Source organism: Triticum urartu, chromosome 2, assembly GCF_003073215.2.
Source record: "Triticum urartu cultivar G1812 chromosome 2, Tu2.1, whole genome shotgun sequence".
NCBI lineage: Eukaryota > Viridiplantae > Streptophyta > Magnoliopsida > Poales > Poaceae > Triticum > Triticum urartu.
The window spans coordinates 102791416-102811240 of NC_053023.1; the positions used below are offsets into that span (position 1 = coordinate 102791416).

At 46.2% G+C, this 19825-nt stretch overlaps 3 protein-coding genes and 1 non-coding gene across 4 annotated transcripts; 3 read left to right on the plus strand and 1 right to left on the minus strand.

Annotated features, from left to right (window-relative positions):
* The first annotated feature begins 5426 nt into the window (after window positions 1–5426).
* Window positions 5427–5498, plus strand: TRNAW-CCA. Its single transcript has one exon. It is a non-coding gene; the product is annotated as a tRNA-Trp (tRNA).
* A 182-nt stretch (window positions 5499–5680) lies between these two features.
* On the plus strand, window positions 5681–11273 carry LOC125536141 (developmentally-regulated G-protein 3). The gene is made up of 10 exons (XM_048699287.1): window positions 5681–5852; window positions 6961–7014; window positions 7530–7703; window positions 7812–7883; window positions 7977–8036; window positions 8779–8888; window positions 10125–10424; window positions 10521–10712; window positions 10795–10846; window positions 10919–11273. The coding sequence occupies exons 1-10, from the start codon at window positions 5811–5813 to the stop codon at window positions 10967–10969; spliced, it is 1107 nt and encodes a 368-aa protein (XP_048555244.1). The 5' UTR covers window positions 5681–5810; the 3' UTR covers window positions 10970–11273.
* A 2420-nt stretch (window positions 11274–13693) lies between these two features.
* On the plus strand, window positions 13694–16848 carry LOC125536142 (very-long-chain aldehyde decarbonylase GL1-9). The gene is made up of 2 exons (XM_048699288.1): window positions 13694–14364; window positions 15848–16848. The coding sequence occupies exons 1-2, from the start codon at window positions 14125–14127 to the stop codon at window positions 16382–16384; spliced, it is 777 nt and encodes a 258-aa protein (XP_048555245.1). The 5' UTR covers window positions 13694–14124; the 3' UTR covers window positions 16385–16848.
* Window positions 16849–18432: 1584 nt separating this feature from the next.
* On the minus strand, window positions 18433–19349 carry LOC125541202. Its single transcript, XM_048704668.1, has one exon. It carries the CDS (start codon window positions 19191–19193, stop codon window positions 18753–18755), a length of 441 nt encoding a protein of 146 aa, XP_048560625.1. The 5' UTR covers window positions 19194–19349; the 3' UTR covers window positions 18433–18752.
* Window positions 19350–19825: the final 476 nt, after the last annotated feature.

The window sequence follows — 19825 nt, forward strand, 5'->3', positions numbered from 1 at the left end:
CTCTATGTGAGGGGAACCCCTTGGATCTAGATCTTGGAGTTCTTGGTGTTCTCCTTCTTGTTCTTCCTCTCACTTTCCTCCCTAGCATTAGTTGCTTTGGTGGGATTTGGGGGAGAAGGACTTGGGCACTCCGTGTGCCCTTGCCATTGCATTTGGTGCATCGGTTTGAGTTCTCCACGGTGATACGTGGAAGTTACAAGTTGAGAATCTTATTACGCTTGGGTGCTCGGTACCCTTGAGCTTGTTCCTCTTGGGTGCTTGGGCGCCCTAGACGGTTGGTGGTGTTCGGAGCTCAATCATTGTGGTGTAAAGCTTCGAGCAAGCGTCGGGGTCTCCAATTAGGTTGTGGAGATCGCCCCGAGCAATTTTACGGGTTCCAGTGACCGCCTCCAAGGTTTGCCAAAGTGTACGGGTTCGGTGTCCGCCCCCAAGGGTTGCCATTTGTACGGGTTCGGTGACCGCCCCCAAGGGTTTCCATTTGTACGGGTTCGATGACCGCCCTCAAGGGTCCCTTAGTGGAATCACGACATCTTGCATTGTGCGAGGGCGTGAGGAGATTACGGTGGCCCTAGTGGCTTCTTGGGGAGCATTGTGCCTCCACACCACTCCAAACGGAGATTAACATCCGCAAGGGTGTGAACTTCGGGATACATCGTCGTCTCCGCGTGCCTCCGTTATCTCTTACCCATTCCCTTTACTTATGCACTTTACTTTGTGATAGCCATATTGTTTCTTGTCATATATCTTGCTATCACCTAGTAGTTTATATTGCTTAGCATAAGTTATTGGTGCACATAGGTGAGCCTAATTGTTGTAGGTTTGGTGCTTGACAAATTAACCGCTAGGTTTATTCCGCATTTGTTCAAGCCTAAACCGTAATTATTTTAAAGCGCCTATTCACCCCCCTCTAGGTGACATCCACGATCTTGTAGGTTTCTCTGGAAAAAATGATGACGTGTTACAACTTACAACTTACAACTGAGAGGCAAATGGACTGTACATGTAGGCACCTATAAAGAGAACAATTGGTTGGTGTTTACAAAGTAAAAAACTAAACGCTGATGTGGATAGTGTGCATTAGCGAGAATAGCTAGTAGTGGGGATCAACTTCTTAAGAATGTAAGATTATACCACTAGCCTAAGACTAAGGAAAGAACTTAACACATTGCTTAGAGCATCTTCAATAGATGATGTATATTTTGGTGCTCTAAAACGGTGATGGTTCAAATTTGGAGCACCAAAAAATGCTTTTTACATCTTCAAAAAGGCTCAACTCCAACAGATAATCCAAAACGAAGATGTAAATAAAAGAGCAACTCCAACAGATGATCCAAAACAAAGATTAAAACGACCAACTACTACTTCATCTCAACATAGTTCAAACATGAAATTCAACATAGTTTCATACACAAAATCAACTACTACTTATTCGAACTAATAGATGAAACTACTCCTTATCGTCGGAGTTGAGGAACTGCTCCCAGAACTCGTCCTTAGTCGGGTCATCGCACCCCTCGTCCTCCTCGGAGTCACCCCAGTCCTCATCCGACGACTCGATAGGTCGACGGGCCGGCCTCGTCCTCCTTCTTCACTGTTGGGGAACGTTGCAGAAAACAAAATTTTTCCTACTCGTTTCACCAAGATCATCTAGGAGTTCATCTAGCAACGAGTTATTGGATGCATCTACATACCTTTGTAGATCGCGCACGGAAGCGTTCAAAAGAACGGTGATGATGTAGTCGAACACGACGTGATCCAAATCACCGATGACCAAGCGCCGAACGGACGGCACCTCCGCGTTCAACACACGTACGGGACGGGAGACGTCTCCTCCTTATTGATCCAGCAAGGGGGGAGGAGAGGTTGATGATGATCCAGCAGCACGACGGCGTGGTGGTGGATGCAGGGCGTCACAGTAGCAGGGCTTCGCCTATACTACACGAGAGAGATGTAACGGGGAGAGAGGGAGGCGCCAGGGGCTGGTGTATCAAGTCCCTCCTCTCCCCCACTATATATAGGAGGGCCAAGGGGTGGTGGTGCGCAGCCTAGGAGATCTGATCTCCTAGGTGCGGCGGCCAGGGGGAGGATTCCCTCCCCCCCAAGGCACCCAGAGGTGCCTTCCACCACTTGGACTCCTCCCCCTTGGAAACCCTAGGCGCATGGGCCTAGTGGGGCTGGTTCCCTTGGCCCATGAAGGCCAAGGCGCACCCCCTACAGCCCATGTGGCCCCCCCGGACAGGTGGCCCCACCCGGTGGGCCCCCGGGACCCCTCCGGTGGTCCCGGTACAATACCGATAACCCCGAAACTTGTCCCGATGGCCGAAACAGCATTTCCTATATATAATTCTTTACCTCCGGACCATTCCGGAACTCCTTGTGACGTCCGGGATCTCATCCGGGACTCCGAACAACATTCGGGTTTCTGCATATACATATCTTCACAACCCTAGCGTCACCGAACCTTAAGTGTGTAGACCCTACGGGTTCGGGAGACAAGCAGACATGACCGAGACGACTCTCCGGTCAATAACCGACAGCAGGATATGGATACCCATGTTGGTTCCCACATGCTCCACGATGATCTCATCGGATGAACCACGATGTCGAGGATTCAATCAACCCCGTATGCAATTCCCTTTGTCAATCGATATGTTACTTGCCCGAGATTTCATCGTCGGTATCCCAATACCTCGTTCAATCTCGTTACCGGCAAGTCACTTTACTCGTACCGTAATGCAGGATCCCGTGACCAGACACTTGGTCACTTTGAGCTCATTATGATGATGCATTCCCGAGTGGGCCCAGTGATACCTCTCCGTCATACGGAGTGACAAATCCCAGTCTTGATCCGTGTCAACCCAACAGACACTTTCGGAGATACCCGTAGTCTACCTTTATAGTCACCCAGTTACGTTGTGACGTTTGGTATACCCAAAGCACTCCTACGGTATCCGGGAGTTACACGATCTCATGGTCTAAGGAAAAGATACTTTGACATTGGAAAACTCTAGCAAACGAACTATACGATCTTGTGCTATGTTTAGGATTGGGTCTTGTCCATCACATCATTCTCCTAATGATGTGATCTCGTTATCAATGACATCCAATGTCCATAGTCAGGAAACCATGACTATCTGTTGATCAACGAGCTAGTCAACTAGAGGCTTACTAGGGACATGTTGGTGTCTGTTATTCACACATGTATTACGATTTCTGGATAACACAATTATAGCATGAATAAAGACAATTATCATGAACAAGGAAATATAATAATAATGCTTTTATTATTGCCTCTAGGGCATATTTCCAACATTCACCCCTTCTTCTTTTCCTCGGCGCCGCGCTTTCAGTAGTGCTCCAGCTCGGCCTGGACATACTGCGGATGCTCTCGCGCAAACCGAGCCATCGCCGCCTCATCGCTCTCGCCGGGAGCGACGACAACCGCCGATCTCTTCTTCGCCTTCTTTGCCGGTATCTCCTCCATCCGGATGCCCTGCGGCACGGGCCACTTCGCCACTGCCTGGGACTCGGTCTCCGGGAAGTTGAGGTCCGTCTTCGGCCGTCCGGCACGCCACACCGCCACGTCGTAGGCACGCGCGGCCTCATCAGCGGTGGGATACGTGTCGAGCCACCAACGCTGCCCGGCGTCGGAGAACTCCACTCCGAAGTTCCCGGAGGGCTTCGCCCTCACGCTGAAGAAATTGGACTTGCCCTTTGGCGTCTTCTTCGGCGCCATCGGGGAGTGAGTCGGGGCGGCGGCGTGCGGCATGGGGCGGAGGCCGACGGAGCGGGGCGGCGGACGGACCGGAGGTGGAGGCGGACGGAGCGGGGCCGGGCGGAGGACGGACCGGAGGTGGCCGGAGAGGAGACGAACGGGGTCGGGGCGGGGCGGAGGCGGCCGGAGCGGATGCAGACACGATGGGGCGGCGCGGCGGCAGGTGACGGTCCAGGTGGGGTGGAATCGGCGACGGGGGCTAGATCTACGGCGGGGCGGCGTCGGAGAGCTGGGGCGGACGAGGAGCGGGCGGGCGATCGCGAGGCGGAAGGGGAACGAAGTGGCGGTTGATCATTTGGCGGGCGGCTGTGGTTTTACATCAGTTGTATCTCGTGATGTAAATTTGCATCATGAAGTTTTCAATTTTACATTTCCCGAAGGCGGTGGTCTAATTTTTTATATATGAACCATCTGTTAAAGCAACATTTTTTAATGCAAAGCTTCAAAAATTAGTTATTTTTACATATGGACCGTCTATTAGAGATGCTCTTAGCAAAGCTGAACCCATCCGTTCGGAGACGCGGACTGGTGGGTACACCTTCCTGCGTGCACAGCTGAAGGGTGTGTTTGGTAGGGTGCATGGAGGGTGCATGAGGGCAAAAGTTCCCAATCCGACCCACTTTTGCTTGTTTGGTAGGGTGCATGGGCTCATCTGAGCTATGCTCATCTGATACATAAAAGTGCACTCAGCCATGCTCATCTCATGCACCCCAGACAGGGTGCATCGAGGCAGCTATGCTGGCCCTGACACTCGTCCCCACCGACCAGACCACGTCCAGATATGTTTATTTTTTCAAAAAGAATCATAATTTCAAAATTTGTTTAAATTTTCGAAAAACCTTAGAATTTCAGAAAAAATGAAAAGTTTGAATTTCAAAATTGTTTAAATTTTCAAAAAAATCATAATTTCAAAATTTGTTTGAATTTTCAATAAATATTTGAAATTTCAATTTTTCTAAAAAACGTAAATGTTCGGAATTTCAAAAGGAAATCAATTTTTTTTTGAATTTTGAAAAAAATAGAATTTTATTTTTTTATAAAATTTTCAAATCTCGTTTAAATTTTCAAAAAAAACTCGTAATTTTAAATATGTTCAAATTAAAAAAAGAATTTCAAAATTTATTTTAATTTTCCAAAAAAGTTTAGAATATCAAATTTTATTTAAATTTTCAAAATATGTTTAAATTTGTGTTGAGATTTTTTCGATTTTGTTCATCATTCAAAAAATATATTCAGAATTCGAAATTGTTCAGCATGTCTAAACACATGCAGGCTACCAAACAAAATCTCAGCTCAGCATGTCTCAACGCATACATCACTGCCAAACAACAGCAACTGCATGGACTCAGCATGTCTACACTCAACATGTATGACATGAGAACAACTAGACTAGGTCCATACATACTACCAAACACACCCGAAGTACAGCCGGATATCTTTGCGGTGCATGACCAGCTCAGAGCATCGGCCGCTCGGCATCTAGTGCGGTGCTACGCAAGTAACTCGTGTCACCTTCCGTTGATTGTGGGCAAGGGACGAGCAGTTAGGTCAGGATCTTATTCATGCTGCCTGCCTCGTTCAGGTGCCACGATGGAGGCAGCCGTTATACCGCTGCATACTCATAGAATAAAGTGCCGCTCGTATCATCACCGGATCCGTGGCGCAATGGTAGCGCGTCTGACTCCAGATCAGAAGGTTGCGTGTTCGATTCACGTCGGGTTCAATGCCCCGAACATATAATCCGGTCCTTTTTCAGCCCTCAACTTTTGCCGTTTTGGGCCCTTGTGGCAAACGAAACAGCAAACTGAGGCCCAGCCCTTTTCTCCATCCCCGAAGGCCCGTTTTGCAAATAAGCCCATGGAGAGTCGTGGCCCGCTCCGCCGCCTCCGAACCAAAACCCTCAGAAGCCACTTCGCGAACATTCTCCTCTCCCCCGACCCCCCTTCCGCATCCACGCGAGCGAAGCCGCGCCGGCGAAGAGCAGGCGACACTTCTACAACCCTCCGGCTCCGCCCCCCTTCCGCGGCCCGCAGCCATGGCGACCGTCATGCAGAAGATCAAGGACATCGAGGACGAGGTACTTACTCGACCGTGGCCTCCGGCCCTCCAGCGACCCGCCGCGACGGCGGATGGATTTGACTCCTGCGATTAGTAGTGCTAGAGCTGTACTCCGTGCGGGCTTTGCTTAGTTTCGAATTGAAATTGTTCGGTGCTGGTTCGCCGTGGCTCACTGCTTGTGCGGTTTGAGCTGTAGGTAGGCAGATTGGATTTGGGGGGGCATGTTAGGTTTAGAAGTAGCAGTAGCAGTGGCTTAGTTTTTTGTTCTTCTTACAGTGTTGATTTAGAACTGTTTGTTTTCAGCTCGCTTTGCTACATGTTTCATGTGGTGGAGCTGCGCCTACCTGTTGCTACACCTGATTTGATAGGATACCCATAGATTCTAGACATATGCTTAGTTGAGGGCTATTGAAGCTTTGGTGGCATTTGGTCTCTCCGTCGCTGGTCTTCACCTTTTGGTCATGGACTGAAATGATTTGGATAAAAAAAATCTTTGAATTGTGATGCATTTTGTTGTTTTGCAATAAATATAAGTTAATAAAATACTGGCCTTTAGGTTGCTGATAGCTTTTTACCATATATATGCCTGATTAAGCGTGTCTTATCAAACGGGGCTTAGTTGATATAAATGGGCGCTCAGGTGTTAGCTGTAATGTTATGTGAGAAGGAGCATTTGTTTTGCTCGCAAGTCATGATCAAAGATGCTCGGAAACTGGTGCAGAGGATATTAAATTGGCTAGTTGTGGTTTATACTGGAGTGGCGGGGTTCAATGGCAATTCACTTACTAATTCATCTGCCTGTTTGTGATTTGATAGTTGTAACTGTTCACCCGCATATTGTATGTCATAGTGATGATTTAGTCAAGTGGTACTTAATTGGACACTAATATGATTCTGGAGTCAGATGATACGTTGGTGTTTTGGTTTGTGATTAACATTTGACAATAATTAAATTGTTGTGAAGTAGTGAGACCCTGAAAATGTTACTTATATATGCATAATGCTCTTGCTACTCTGGAAGGATTGGACAAGTGTGCATGAACGTTTCAGATAGTTGGCCAAATGCCCAGATTTATCCACTTTCTGAACCCTGTGCTTATGTTCTTTGCTTCTGTTTTACTTGACAGATGTCAAAGACGCAGAAAAACAAAGCCACTGCACACCATCTTGGTCTTCTGAAGGTGATTTGAAGCTCCTATCCATTTATCTCAATTAACTGGAACCATTTCATCATATATCATGCTATATCTAGGACTCCGAAGAACTAGCTTACAGACAGTTTAGCTATTTCACAAAAGCTGATGCCTAAATGTATGTGCTGCTGTTGCTTGCATATAACTTGCCTTACTTCATGTCCAACCATATGGCGGTGCTGTCAGTTTTAATCTGGATCATTGGCTTGACAGTGTGTAGAGATTGACTTTTATCAAATCTGATAGCATGGTTCCCTCTGTTGTGCTTGGATCTTTGATGCATAATTGTCGAATGAGGGCCAGGTCAATGCATTACTGTGGTTATATGCTGCACGATGTAAGATCTTGCATGTAGGGTTGAGATGTGCTTGAAACGGGGTCTCAAGCTCCATTCCATCAGCTAGTTGAATCATTGTTCTTCTGTAGGATTGATGGTTACAAGCATCTCTGTATGTTTAAGCTATTATTGCTACTTTTATAAAAATAAATATTCCTTTGGTCAGGCTAAACTTGCAAAATTACGGCGAGAGTTGCTCACTCCTACAACCAAAGGTGGTGGTGGTGCTGGTGAGGGGTTTGACGTGACGAAAAGTGGAGATGCACGTGTTGGTTTGGTGGGCTTTCCTTCGGTTGGGAAATCAACATTGTTGAACAAGCTGACGGGAACTTTTTCAGAGGTCTGCTCTTGCTGTACTAATGTTTTTTTTACACTTTTCTGGACTATCATGTTAGTTTCAATGCTGATATAGTAACACATTCTTTCTGTTCCTTATATGATTCAAAAGGTTGCGTCCTATGAGTTTACAACTTTAACATGTATTCCTGGAGTTATTATGTACAAAGGAGCTAAAGTACAGGTATTTTTTCACTTTCAAAGGAAGCTACGAGTTGGCTTTTGTTGCCAGAGAATATTTGTTCTTTGTTTGTAATAGGCACTACTTGTTATTCAGCTTCTAGATCTTCCGGGAATCATTGAAGGTGCTAAAGATGGAAAGGGTAGAGGGAGGCAGGTAAAATATGTCCAACTTTTGCTCTATTTTTGCAGTCCAGTTAATATACATGGACGCATCACGCATGGTCTCAACAAACATGTCATGATGTATCATACATGAATAGTTATATTATTTACAAGTTCTCATTGCACTTTTAGTTTAATACTTTCGTGAACATTTAGAAACCATCTTTTGTGCGAATCATCTGAGCACCCACCTATTATATTAATCATTGGTGGCGGCAGTATGCACGTGTGTACAAAAATGCATTGTCACTCCCTCCGGATAATATTTATTTTTAGGGAAAAAAACTGGCTATAGTGCACCATATAAATCATACTAATTGTATTGTAGCAATCACTATTGTTTTTTTTTTCTTTCTAGCTCATAAAGCACATTGTTACTGGATATTTCAGGGAAGTTACCTGGATATTCTTTAAAATCTTCCTTGAGATGGCAAAAAGTAATTTCATTTGTGTTGCACCTTTTCAGAGTCATGTAATTTGTTGACTATTAAGTTTCCTGCATGTTCTACTTACCAACTTTGGAAGTAATTTCATGCAAATTCATATGCTTTTCAATACTGTAAAATACTAAGCTTTATATTACCACAAAGGGGTTTGTCCCTGTGTTATAATTTATTCTTTTATCCATTACAATTTATGCACACTTCAGGATAAGAATTTCCTGAACCATTCCCTATTCTGATCATGAGTTATATGTCATGTCTCCTTGGCTTAATGATTGATACGATTTTCAGGTCATCAGTACAGCCAGGACATGTAATGTCATTCTGATTGTTCTTGACGCCATAAAACCAATAACTCACAAACGTCTCATTGAGAAAGAGCTTGAGGGATTTGGCATCCGGTAAGTCTCTATGTTGATACCATCTTCAGCACTTGTTGTCTTGCTCTTCCACGCTGGAATTGTTGTCAGTGAGCTAAATGGTTTTGTTTAGCTTTGCTGTGGATTTGGCATTATCAATCTTCAAAAAAGTGGTAAGCATAAGCAGAGCGGAAGGCCGCAGCTTAGAGCAATGGCCGCTTAAGCGCAGCTTAATCGGGATTAAGCGTTTTTTAAATTAGCCAGAATTTGGCTGTTTTTGAATAATATGCATAAGAAAATAGGGAACATAGCACATATAGATAACTGAAAGTCTGAAATAGCATATAAGTATAAGGTTTAGTGGTTCACACAGCAAGCATAAATGCATAATAATGTCTTAATAGCATATAAGATAAATGGCAGCAGCTCAAGCAGCCAAGCAGCAGCCCCAGCCCAAGCAGTAGCTGCTCAAGCAGCAGTACATGCCTTCATGGATCAATCCTCATCCACATAAGTGCTTCCAATCACCAGTTCATCTTCATCATCCTCATACTCTATCTCCTCCTCTGAATCTGTCTCCTATAGTTCTTCTTTGTCGGACTCGAACTCTTCATCATGGAGATCTATGGACAATGGATCAGAGGAGGAGAGGAGAGGACGAGATCCTCACCTGAAACTGTAGGGGTGGACGTCCAAGAGGAGGAGGAGCTGTCGGCGTTCAGATCCAGTAGGGTGAACCTCCAGGAGGAGGAGGAGCTGCCACCGCCACTGGAGCTCTCTTCTCACCCATTCTAACTGAGTAACCCTAGCCGAACAGGCCAGTTTTGGGCCAGGCCTTTGTTATCGCTTAAGCACGCATAGCGCTCACTTAACCAACGCTTAGCGCTAAAACGGTTGCTAAATCTCGCTTTTTTCGCTCAACGCTAAAAGTTGCGCCTAGGGCAGAAGCGAAGCGTTTAGCTGTCGCTCAGCTTAAGCGCGATTAAGCGCCACCTAAAAACGCTTTCTTGAACACTGGGAATTATCCAGTTACATTAGTGACAACCATGTCCACTGGGCATTGGCAATTCCAGATTCTGTATGTGATAATATTTGTTCTTGTATGGTGTTTCTTTCTCAAACAGCATTGTACTAAGGTGTTCCATGGTGGACCGCATTCTTCCCTTTACTTCTTTGCCACCTGCTCAGTTTGTTTCCGATGAAATGATTTCATCTCTGAATGCCTTGGCTGTTGAGACGAGGTTGATGTTTAACCTGTATGAGCTTTCCATGTATTAGGTTGAACAAGACACCTCCCAATATGACATTCAGGAGAAAGGAAAAGGGTGGCATCAATTTTACATCAACAGTAGCGAACACACACTTGGACCTTGACACAGTAAAAGCAATCTGTAGTGAGTACAGGATTCATAATGCTGATGTCTCCCTGAGATTTGATGCAACAGCAGATGACCTTATAGATGTCATTGAGGGAAGTAGAATCTACATGCCTTGCATCTATGTCGTCAACAAAATCGACCAGATCACAGTTGAAGAGCTGGATATCTTGGACAAACTTCCCCATTACTGCCCAATTAGGTGAGTCTTTACTTGGCTTCTTGATATGTGTGGTTTCTCTTATCTATTTTTCCTTGGCAATTAAAGCACTTTCTTCTTTCTGTTACCTGCTGACAGTGCACATCTGGAATGGAACCTTGATGGGCTTCTAGAGATGGTCTGGGAATACCTAGATTTGTGCAGGCTATACACAAAACCCAAAGGGCTGAACCCAGACTATGAGGATCCTGTGATCTTATCATCCAAGAGGAAAACAGTGGAAGACTTCTGCAACCAAATCCACAAGGACATGGCGAAACAGTTTAAATAGTGAGTACAGCCACATCTCCCGGCTTATTTGCTTCCTTGTAACCATTAATCTGTGTGGCTAATTGACCGGTAAAACTTGCAGTGCACTGGTGTGGGGTTCTAGTGTGAAGCATAAGCCTCAGAGAGTCGGCAAGGTACGCATTCTTCAGCCACTGTCGTGCTGTACATTGTGTTCTTTCTAGCACTAATCCGCAAGATCTCTGCAGGAGCATGAGCTTGAGGACGAGGACGTTGTTCAGATCATTAAGAAAATATAAGCTACACACCGTGGGGCGAGTGATTCTGTTTTGCGGACCAGGAAGGAGTTCTCAGCTATGAAACTTTTTGAGAAGCAGCTACATTTGGGCCCTTGTTCCTTTTGCTAGCTCTGATGCCCATTGTTGGGCTGCTGTTTGCATAAAAATCCGGTTTCGATCACAAGACAAAATGTGGACAGTTTTTTATTTGTTAGCTTGTGCCAAGTAGCCATATGTAATTGTGAGTTTGTGACTGATGCCTGTCATGCCGCAACCGCTGAACACATGGAAAGATGCTTATCTATCTTGACGAGATGTTCTTATAGCCTGGCAAGTGTTTCAGTTTGGTTAGTTTATCATTTCCGTTTCCGATCTCCCCGATGATGGGACTGCTCATTGCTTTGTCAATGATGGACAAAAACTTGAGGATAACATGGCAGGTGTAGTGGTTGCCATTGCCATTACTATTACCAGATCCCGTATCGTTTGGCTGTTAGTCGACCTGCATTATGATCCTTGACCATCTGGCAGCATCCTTTGTACGGGGCAGGCATCGCTGTTCTGATACAAGCATGTGACGGTGCCTTGTCAAGTTGTGGGTGTACGCATGTTCGCTAGTATCAATGATCGGGACGTGTAGATCTCCATTTCGTTTGATGCTGCTTCCTTATGTACCTGTGAGAATGTGGCTTTATCTGTCGATGCGTCCTGTGATCTCGGAGCGTCCACTAACCGGAGTAGTTTCTTTTTTTTGCGGGGTCCGGAGCAGTTGATTTGACATGGCACCGTTGATCCGTCTCTGATAGGTCAGACGCGTCATACCGGTTCCCATTTGGAAGTACAAACACATAGATTTCAAAAGAATCTCGTCCGAATCACAAGCATTTATTATCAAAAGTTCATCAAAAGTACTCCATCCGTTTCAAATTACTCGTCGCAGAAATGAATGTATATAAAACTAAAATACATCTAGATACATCCATACCTGCGACAAGTAATTTAGAACGGAGGGAGTACAAAGCTAATTATACTTGTCAATGACAGTCCAGTCACATCTTACCACATCTCACGTTAGACTACTCACAATGGAAGTAATATAGGTGGTAACATCATACATCTTTAAATAAAATAGATGATGCGACAAGCATTTAATGAAGAAAAAAATGCATGTGGTAACATAGCTAGCTACCAAGGCTGGTCATAGTGGAGAGTAACTTATACTAGTATCATGCATATGACACTAGTTTAAGTTACAACCTTCATAGTGCAAAGTAATATAGAAGCAGTGTCATATTTGGCTTCATTTAATAGCTTGTAGACTCACCTTGTCTTGGAAAACGCTATCTTACCGTAATATATTATGTTACTACTTCTCATTAACTACGTGCCACGTAAGCAAAAAATTCTCGAAGTGCGCTATATTACTACCTAAGAGCATGGTTAATAATACAGCCAACTGATGGCTATAAGATGTTGCCATATCATCTATAGTCACCACATATAGTCACTCATACAACAAGGTTAGCTATAAGATTAGTATTTTTTCTCATCTTCTCTCTATCTCTTTTCTCACATTTATTGCATCTGTCTTGGAGCACGTGTATAGCCAGACTCTTGCATGAGAACCCACTCCTCTTATTTTTTCATGTCTCTCTTCTTCACATAGGCAAAATTGCCATGTAAGCAAGCTATAAACCCACTATTGTACTTGCTCTAAGTTACTCCCACTATGACTAGCCTAACTAGCGACAATGGGCCCATGTTACTACTCTATATTACTACCTCTATAACGGAGAGTAACATATGTGTGGTAACATGCAACACTTCATTTATTAGCATATAGACTCATCTTGCCTGATATGTGTGATGTTACTCATACTAGTAGTAACTAGCTATGTTACCGCATGTCTCTCTTTCTTCATTTATTGCTTGCCACATCATCTATTTTATCTTGATATATGTGATGTTACTACCTATGTTACTCCCACTATGGGTAGTCTAATAGTATGAGTAACATCACACATATCAAGGCAAGATGTGTATAAACCTAATAAATAAAGTGTTACATGACACCACATAGATGTTACTCTCTACTATAAAGGTAGTAACATTAGACTAGTAACATATGCATGCTACTAGTCTAAATTACTCCTTACTGTGCCTAGCCTTAGGCAAGTTTGACTAAATTAGGTGGGTGTTTGATTCTATTCACATCTAAGGCAAAGAATTTTTTAATAAGCAGTGAATCCCACATGTCATAGACACAAAAAGTATGACAAAATTCCTTTATAGGCAAACCAAAATACAACTAACAATTTGGACAACTTAAATACGACAAGTGTAACAAAAATAATATGGTAATATAAGGCAAAGATAGTTACAATCCAAACAGCCCCTAACTAACTCTAGACAAGCTTAGGGCATGTACAATGGTGCTATCTTAGGAGTGTCATGTAGGATAAATGATGAGGTGGAGGAGAGAGAACTCGTAAGAAAAGACTTGTCTTTTCTTATTTAAGATAAGACGAAAGATGATCTCTTAGTACAAGTTGTCTAACCATATTTTAAGGAATTGCTAGTTATTGAAAATAAGGCTAAGATATAACCTATTGTAGACATACTTTTTATCATCTCTAAATTATATGCAAAACTTAAAATAAAACTATCTTATCAACCATTATACATGCCCTTAGACCCGAGACGAGGGGCGCTTACTTTGCTCGGAAAAAGATCGACATGCCGATGTATTGGGAGCAAATAAAAGATCCACCTCCATGCAATAATTTTCTCGACGACGAGAAGAGGCGACGAAGGCGGCGTCGTCTTCTCTTCCCTCCCTGTCATCCGGTCTCCTCTTTGATTCTTCTGCTAATCATCAGCTGATCCTTCCTTCTCCCCTCTCCCCTCCGTGCTCCCTGCACAATCCGTACCCTCCTCCGTCGTGCCATTTCGTTTTGGCCCCGTCCAATCCCCCCATCCGAGGCGGACAAGAACACGGCCGGCCGTTCCCTGTTCCCTAGATCTGCGTGGCGGCGGCGACAGGCCGAGTCCGTCAGGAGGGCGCTCCCCCGCCGTCAAAACCCAATCTTGGCGTCTGGCTGCGCGTCTTCTTCTTCCTCCTGCGTGCTGTCGAGGGCGACAAGGGAAGGAGGAGGAGGAGGATAAGTTGGTCAGGGATGGTGCCGTGGGAAGGCTACGTGAGCGACGAGACCATGGGCACCTTCGCGCCCATCCTGCTCTACTGGGTCTACGCCGGCGGCTACCAGCTCGTCCTGCACCGCCGCCCGCTCGAGCGCTACAGGCTCCACACGCGGGCCGAGGAGGAGGACAAGAACCTCGTCGCCCTCCCCGCCGTCGTGCGCGGCGTGCTCCTGCAGCAGCTCGTGCAGGCCATCGTCGCCATGATCCTCTTCATGGTAAGTAAGCCTACAATCCCTTCAGGCTTTGGCATTGCTGCTCCCATTACTTCAGTGACGTAAGCTGCCATGGATATGAACAGAAACCCGGCCGAGCTATTCAGTATAATTCCTCACATTTTGGCTTGTGCTACAGTTACAGCTTTTTTTTTCTGTCTCTTTTGCATTGCAGACCATTGGCACATTAGGTTGCTACCATCACTATATGAATATGGTTTATTACTCAAAAGTGTTCTGATAAAAAGTTACTCAAAAACTTCAATGGAAAACCTTCAGAGCAGAGTCGATTCTCTTGTCTCTCTGGTGATAATTCTTTCGAGTTGGGCGGGCAAGGAAAAAGAATATGCTGTGTTATAAGAGCTTGGACACGTAGAAATTAACAAGACTAATAGTTGGAGGCAGTTTCTTAACATTTTTCACATAGGCAGTTCATTTGGTGAAGAATATTACTGCTGTCCTTGATACAGTGAATGTATATGTTCATTGTCTTCTGACCTTTGCTCTATGTGGATTTCAAATAGAGTGGTTTTTCTGGCTAACTAGTTAACTTTTGGAGAAATTGTCTGTAGTTGAATTATGATTGCTTAAATACCTACCACTTATGATAACTTTATAAGTGGTAGCCAGAATGATAACTTTATACTTATCACTTTTGGAGAAATTGTCTGACCTTTGCTCTATGTTGGCTAACTAGTTAACTTTTCAAATAGAGGTGTTGACTTATCCATCGACTGGCTTCCCCTGATTCAACACCTCTGTTTTCAAAACAGTTGGCTCTGAAAAGCTCTGCTCATTCTGGCTTCTATCCAGTCACAGTGTCATGTAATATTGTCTTACATAGTGGAACAGATAACCTATCCATTGACCAATGAGTGCGGCTAATCACTTTCTCCTAAAAGATGTCATATTTATCCAATGTGGGACAACAGTCCATAATTTCTCAGAATGAGCATTACTCTTCACTGTCCTAATTCACTAAAGTTCACATTATTCATCAAGTGAGAACAGCAGTTTGTAAAGTCCTAGCAGTAACACATCAGCACATCAGCCCTTTTGTATGTAATCTGTTCAGAATGGTTATTTCATTCTGGACGATTTTACCTGCATCCAACGAATGAATGGACCATTTCTTATAAACATTGCATGCTTGCAGAATTAAAAGCAAAGTTGGTTGATGGCTTGAAATTGCTGAAAATAAAGCTGCAGCATTGATATTATCCTAAAGATTCAGGCAGGCTTCGTAAATTCACTCATTTTAGTTATCTGTACTGTCCTGAAGATTTCTAATCACAAAGAAAAGCAAGGCAATTGTTTGTCGATGGTGCCAACAATAGAACGGCTGTATGCTTGTGCTGGTCTGTTTATGTTGCATCTGTCAGGTTGATGAGAACTTTCAACAATTGTCGTTTGTTTTCAATTTTCTTAATGGACAAATAATTCATCGTTTAACCTATCTAACCTGATCCTGTGGCATTATTTGCAGATTACTTCAGATAGTTCAACGGTTCTAGTCCAGCCATCTATGGTGGTTCAGTCGTTTCAGTTCTTGGTTGCAATGCTGGTGATGGACACATGGCAGTATTTCGTGCACCGCTACATGCATCAGAACAAATTCCTTTACCGACATATCCACTCACAACATCACCGGCTGATCGTTCCTTACGCTATCGGGGCTCTCTACAACCACCCACTGGAGGGGCTCCTATTGGACACTTTAGGTGGTGCTATGTCCTTCTTGGTCTCCGGTATGACGCCAAGGACCGCCGTATTCTTCTTCTGTTTTGCGGTACTCAAGACGGTTGATGATCACTGTGGACTTTGGTTGCCATATAACATCTTCCAGCACTTGTTCCAAAATAACACGGCGTACCATGATATTCATCATCAGCTCCAAGGCACAAAGTACAATTACTCTCAGCCGTTCTTCTCAATATGGGACAGAATCCTAGGAACCCACATGGCCTACGACCTAGTGAGCCGCAAGGAAGGGGGGTTCGAAGCGAGGCCATTGCGAGACTAGCTTCGAGCTCATTGAAGTGTATAGAACTCCAGCGATTCAGCGGGATATCCGATGCTCTTCCACTCTCCTCGTGATGGTCAGTTCACAGGGGCCATCTAACTTCTTGTAAGATGATGAAGGTATTCCAGCACTCCCGGTTCGTCTCTTTTTTCGCGTCTTGGTGGAAGCCATTCGGCACCGTAGAAGACGCTGAAGATGTCGCGTTCCTTGTTGTTTTTTCGGTTGTTCCTACAGTTGATATAGTGCGCGTGTTTCTGTACGGGTATAGCCGGGGTACTTGCGAGTCTCTGAAGGTTCCTTCTTGTGGAAAGCTGCAGTTTAATTACGTCGCTGTGCAGATAGTGTATTCGCAAATCAGTCACACTTCTGTATGTATCCAATTATTTATGTAACTGAATCTTTGGGCATGACTATGACCTTCAACCCCACATTTGGCTGCTAGTGTATAGTTTCTGTCTGATTAATCACATGTCAATCAGCTTTGATGGTATTCATCGTGTGCCAATTATTGAGATGCATGTAATCTGGATGAGAATTCAGGTCCGGTCTGTTGCATGTTTCAGAAACAGAAAACATGAAAGGAATGGGGAAAAAAAAGAAGAAATCCTGTTTTGTATGGTTCTTTAGTTTTTTGCCATCTCGAAGTGAAAGTTCTATTACCTGTTGGGGATGAAACACACCTCTTTGCAGACAAGTACAGTATGAGACTAGCTGGCTATACGTCAGTTGCCTGACAGAAAAATCATTTCAGTCGATTCCTCGGTCTCCATCCTCCTCGTCCTCTGATGTTTACCCGCCGGCCTGACTCCCGTTCACCTTCACCTCCACCCGTGGCTGGCTTCGCCGCCTCTGGTTGAACGCCGTGTGGCAGGCCGCACCGTCCCGTCTCTAGCTCGTGGAAACTGATCGACGCCGATTCCATTTTCAGGCGAACTAGTGTTTGGCAAATGCGGAGAGACGGAGAAGGTAAAGGCGAAGATAGTAGAGTGTTATGATCAGTGGTGCCGTTCCAAGTGGTACTAACACAGTCGACAGAAGATGCCAAGCTCAGATGGTAGTGACACCACCATGCGGCGGTTTGGTGCTGACGAAATCAGATCGCTCGCCATGCCGATGCCGGTAGGGCCTGTACTCTCGGGTGCCGGGTTCCTTTCACGTAGCAGCAAATTAAGTCCCCGGGGAAGCCATGGCAGTTCACGTCGAGCGCATCGCTCTGTGAGTGGCTCCGGTGCGAGAGGTGAGGTGACACGAGTTGAACTTGGGATGGAGGCGAGCCAACGACTCCCGGTGCTCAGCTCAACCGAGGCGCCGGCCGTGGATCGTGTCGTGAGCCTCGACCCTTTTGGCATGGCGTGTTGGATTCTAGCTCGCGCATCGGCATCGCATGGTAGGTGTTGGGTAAGTAAGCTGTATATAGCCGTGGCTGATCCGTAGAGGCGAAGGGATGGCGACGAGGCCTGCTGCATATGTAATGCACGTTCCGTGGAAGATCATGCACGCAGGGCAGGCTTGAGGCTTGACATATTCAGGCAATCAGGCAGCGACCTCGTCGCATGTCCGGCGGCTGTCACATCTCGTCTCGCTTTAAGTACATCGCCTGCATTCTGTTTGATTTGATTTGATTGGGCCCTAGGCAGCCGATCCAATCCATCACTGATACACGCCTCGACGACATCGACCCCCCAACAAGTTGCCCCCGCGCGCGCGTCGGCTAGCCGGCCGGCCGGGGAGACTACCGGCGACGGAGCGCCGTGCTAGTGGGCGGGGCACCTTGGCATTTGGGGTGCTCCGGCTGGCCGGCCGACACGGTCTGCCCATCATCCATGTGGCCTCCTGCCTGCCACATTGATCATTGACATTGAGACCGTCCACAGCACCGATGACCAGCTACGCAGGTTACGCCTCAGGGTAGCTGCCACGTCCGGTCGAACAACTCGCTACGGCGAGTCGATCGTGCTCAGAAATCCGTCGCGAGCCAAAAGTAGTTGGCTCGCAAGAGAATCTGCGGCCGGTAACATAGCACCACCCAAGTGTTCATCCTGTGTGTGTTCTAAAGAAATGTTTCCTCCATCATCAGATTATTATTTAACTTCAGTAATAAGCTTACATAAAGTAATTAACCAGGTTCCACGCTCTTCCGCGCTATGAACCTGCATCCAGTTGAATCGATCCACAGACACAGAGTCAAAGACACATATGTGGATCATGCATCCCTGGCTAGCAGCTTAATTAGTGCACGTACTAGTGGACGATCGAATTACTACACGGGGTAGTAGTACATGCTATGGTGTACGCGTACGTGCGTAATACGATGAGGATCATCGCTGGTAAACGGATCGAGTTCATAGCTTTGGAGAAGCTTAATGAACTAGCGCTTGAGCTTGAACCCGTGGCCGTCGTCGTGGTGCTCCTCGTCCTCCTCCTCCTCCGAGTAGAACTCCACGATCTCCGACAGGTCGTCGGCGGCCGCGCCGTCGGTGGCGGCCAGCCAGAGCAGGTGCTCGAACAGCAGCGCGTCCACGGCCACCGCCACCGCGCCGCCAGCGGTCCGGCGCCCAGCCGCGGCCAGCAGCCGGCGCACTGGCTCGGCCTCCAGCACTGCCGGGTCCACGTGGAACACGCTCCTCGCCTTTGCCGTCGTGCCCACCTCCACCCTCACCACGTCGACGGACGCCGACTCGAGGCGCCGGTATCCGTGGCCGTGGCCGCGGCGGGAGGCGGCCGAGCGGAGGAAGGTGTAGCAGCCGGCGGCGGAGGGCCGCGGCGACGGGGCCTCCTCGTCGGGGAGCGCGCCGTGGTGGTGAGGCATTGTTGCGGGGTTTCTTGCTATTGGCCTACGGGAGGAACTGGCCAGACCGGAGGTAACCTGGCGGCCGGCCGGAGGCAAAGTGTTTGGCTTCCGTGAGTGAGCGAGCGAAGCGATCGGCGGCCTTGCGTTGCGTGGTGAAGTCCTTTTATGTTGGACGGAGGGTTTGGAACTAACGGTCGAGTTACCACCCGGGCGGGGGGTTCTGCCGGAATGGATCCGGATCACGGAAGGTGGCTTTTGCGTTTACTTTTGGTTTTCCTTTCGTTTTCTCTCTCTCGATCGACATGGAGTCGTTGTTTTTGTTGCTCATAAACTGATAGGATCGGCCACCTAGAAACCTGCTTGGTGTCATAATCCCTTCATATATACGCTCTACTGCCTTACTTCGACGCAAATATTTTTTTATCTCATTTCACACATTTTACATTATTAAAATGCATTGAGATTTTATGCGCACACTGCGCCGCCACACCCCCTCCTCCGTTTGTAGGTCGCATTTCCCTCCTCCATTGACTTGAATGGAGTGCAGGGAGGCCCCGATCTGCTTGTGGCTTTTAGTAGGTTGGTGGCGATGGTGTTGATCTGGTCAATAACGTTTTCTCGAGTCTCCTCATCTCAACGGTGTTGATTGC

Bases quoted from the DNA above. Each gene is read 5' to 3' on its own strand.
- LOC125536142 (XM_048699288.1), top strand. From the start codon at position 14,125: ATGGTGCCGTGGGAAGGCTACGTGAGCGACGAGACCATGGGCACCTTC. The intron at 14,365-15,847 runs GTAAGTAAGCCT...CATTATTTGCAG, and splicing joins TCGCCATGATCCTCTTCATG to ATTACTTCAGATAGTTCAAC.
- LOC125541202 (XM_048704668.1), bottom strand. From the start codon at position 19,193: ATGCCTCACCACCACGGCGCGCTCCCCGACGAGGAGGCCCCGTCGCCG.
- LOC125536141 (XM_048699287.1), top strand. From the start codon at position 5,811: ATGGCGACCGTCATGCAGAAGATCAAGGACATCGAGGACGAG. The intron at 5,853-6,960 runs GTACTTACTCGA...TTTACTTGACAG, and splicing joins TCAAGGACATCGAGGACGAG to ATGTCAAAGACGCAGAAAAA. The intron at 10,847-10,918 runs GTACGCATTCTT...AGATCTCTGCAG, and splicing joins AGCCTCAGAGAGTCGGCAAG to GAGCATGAGCTTGAGGACGA.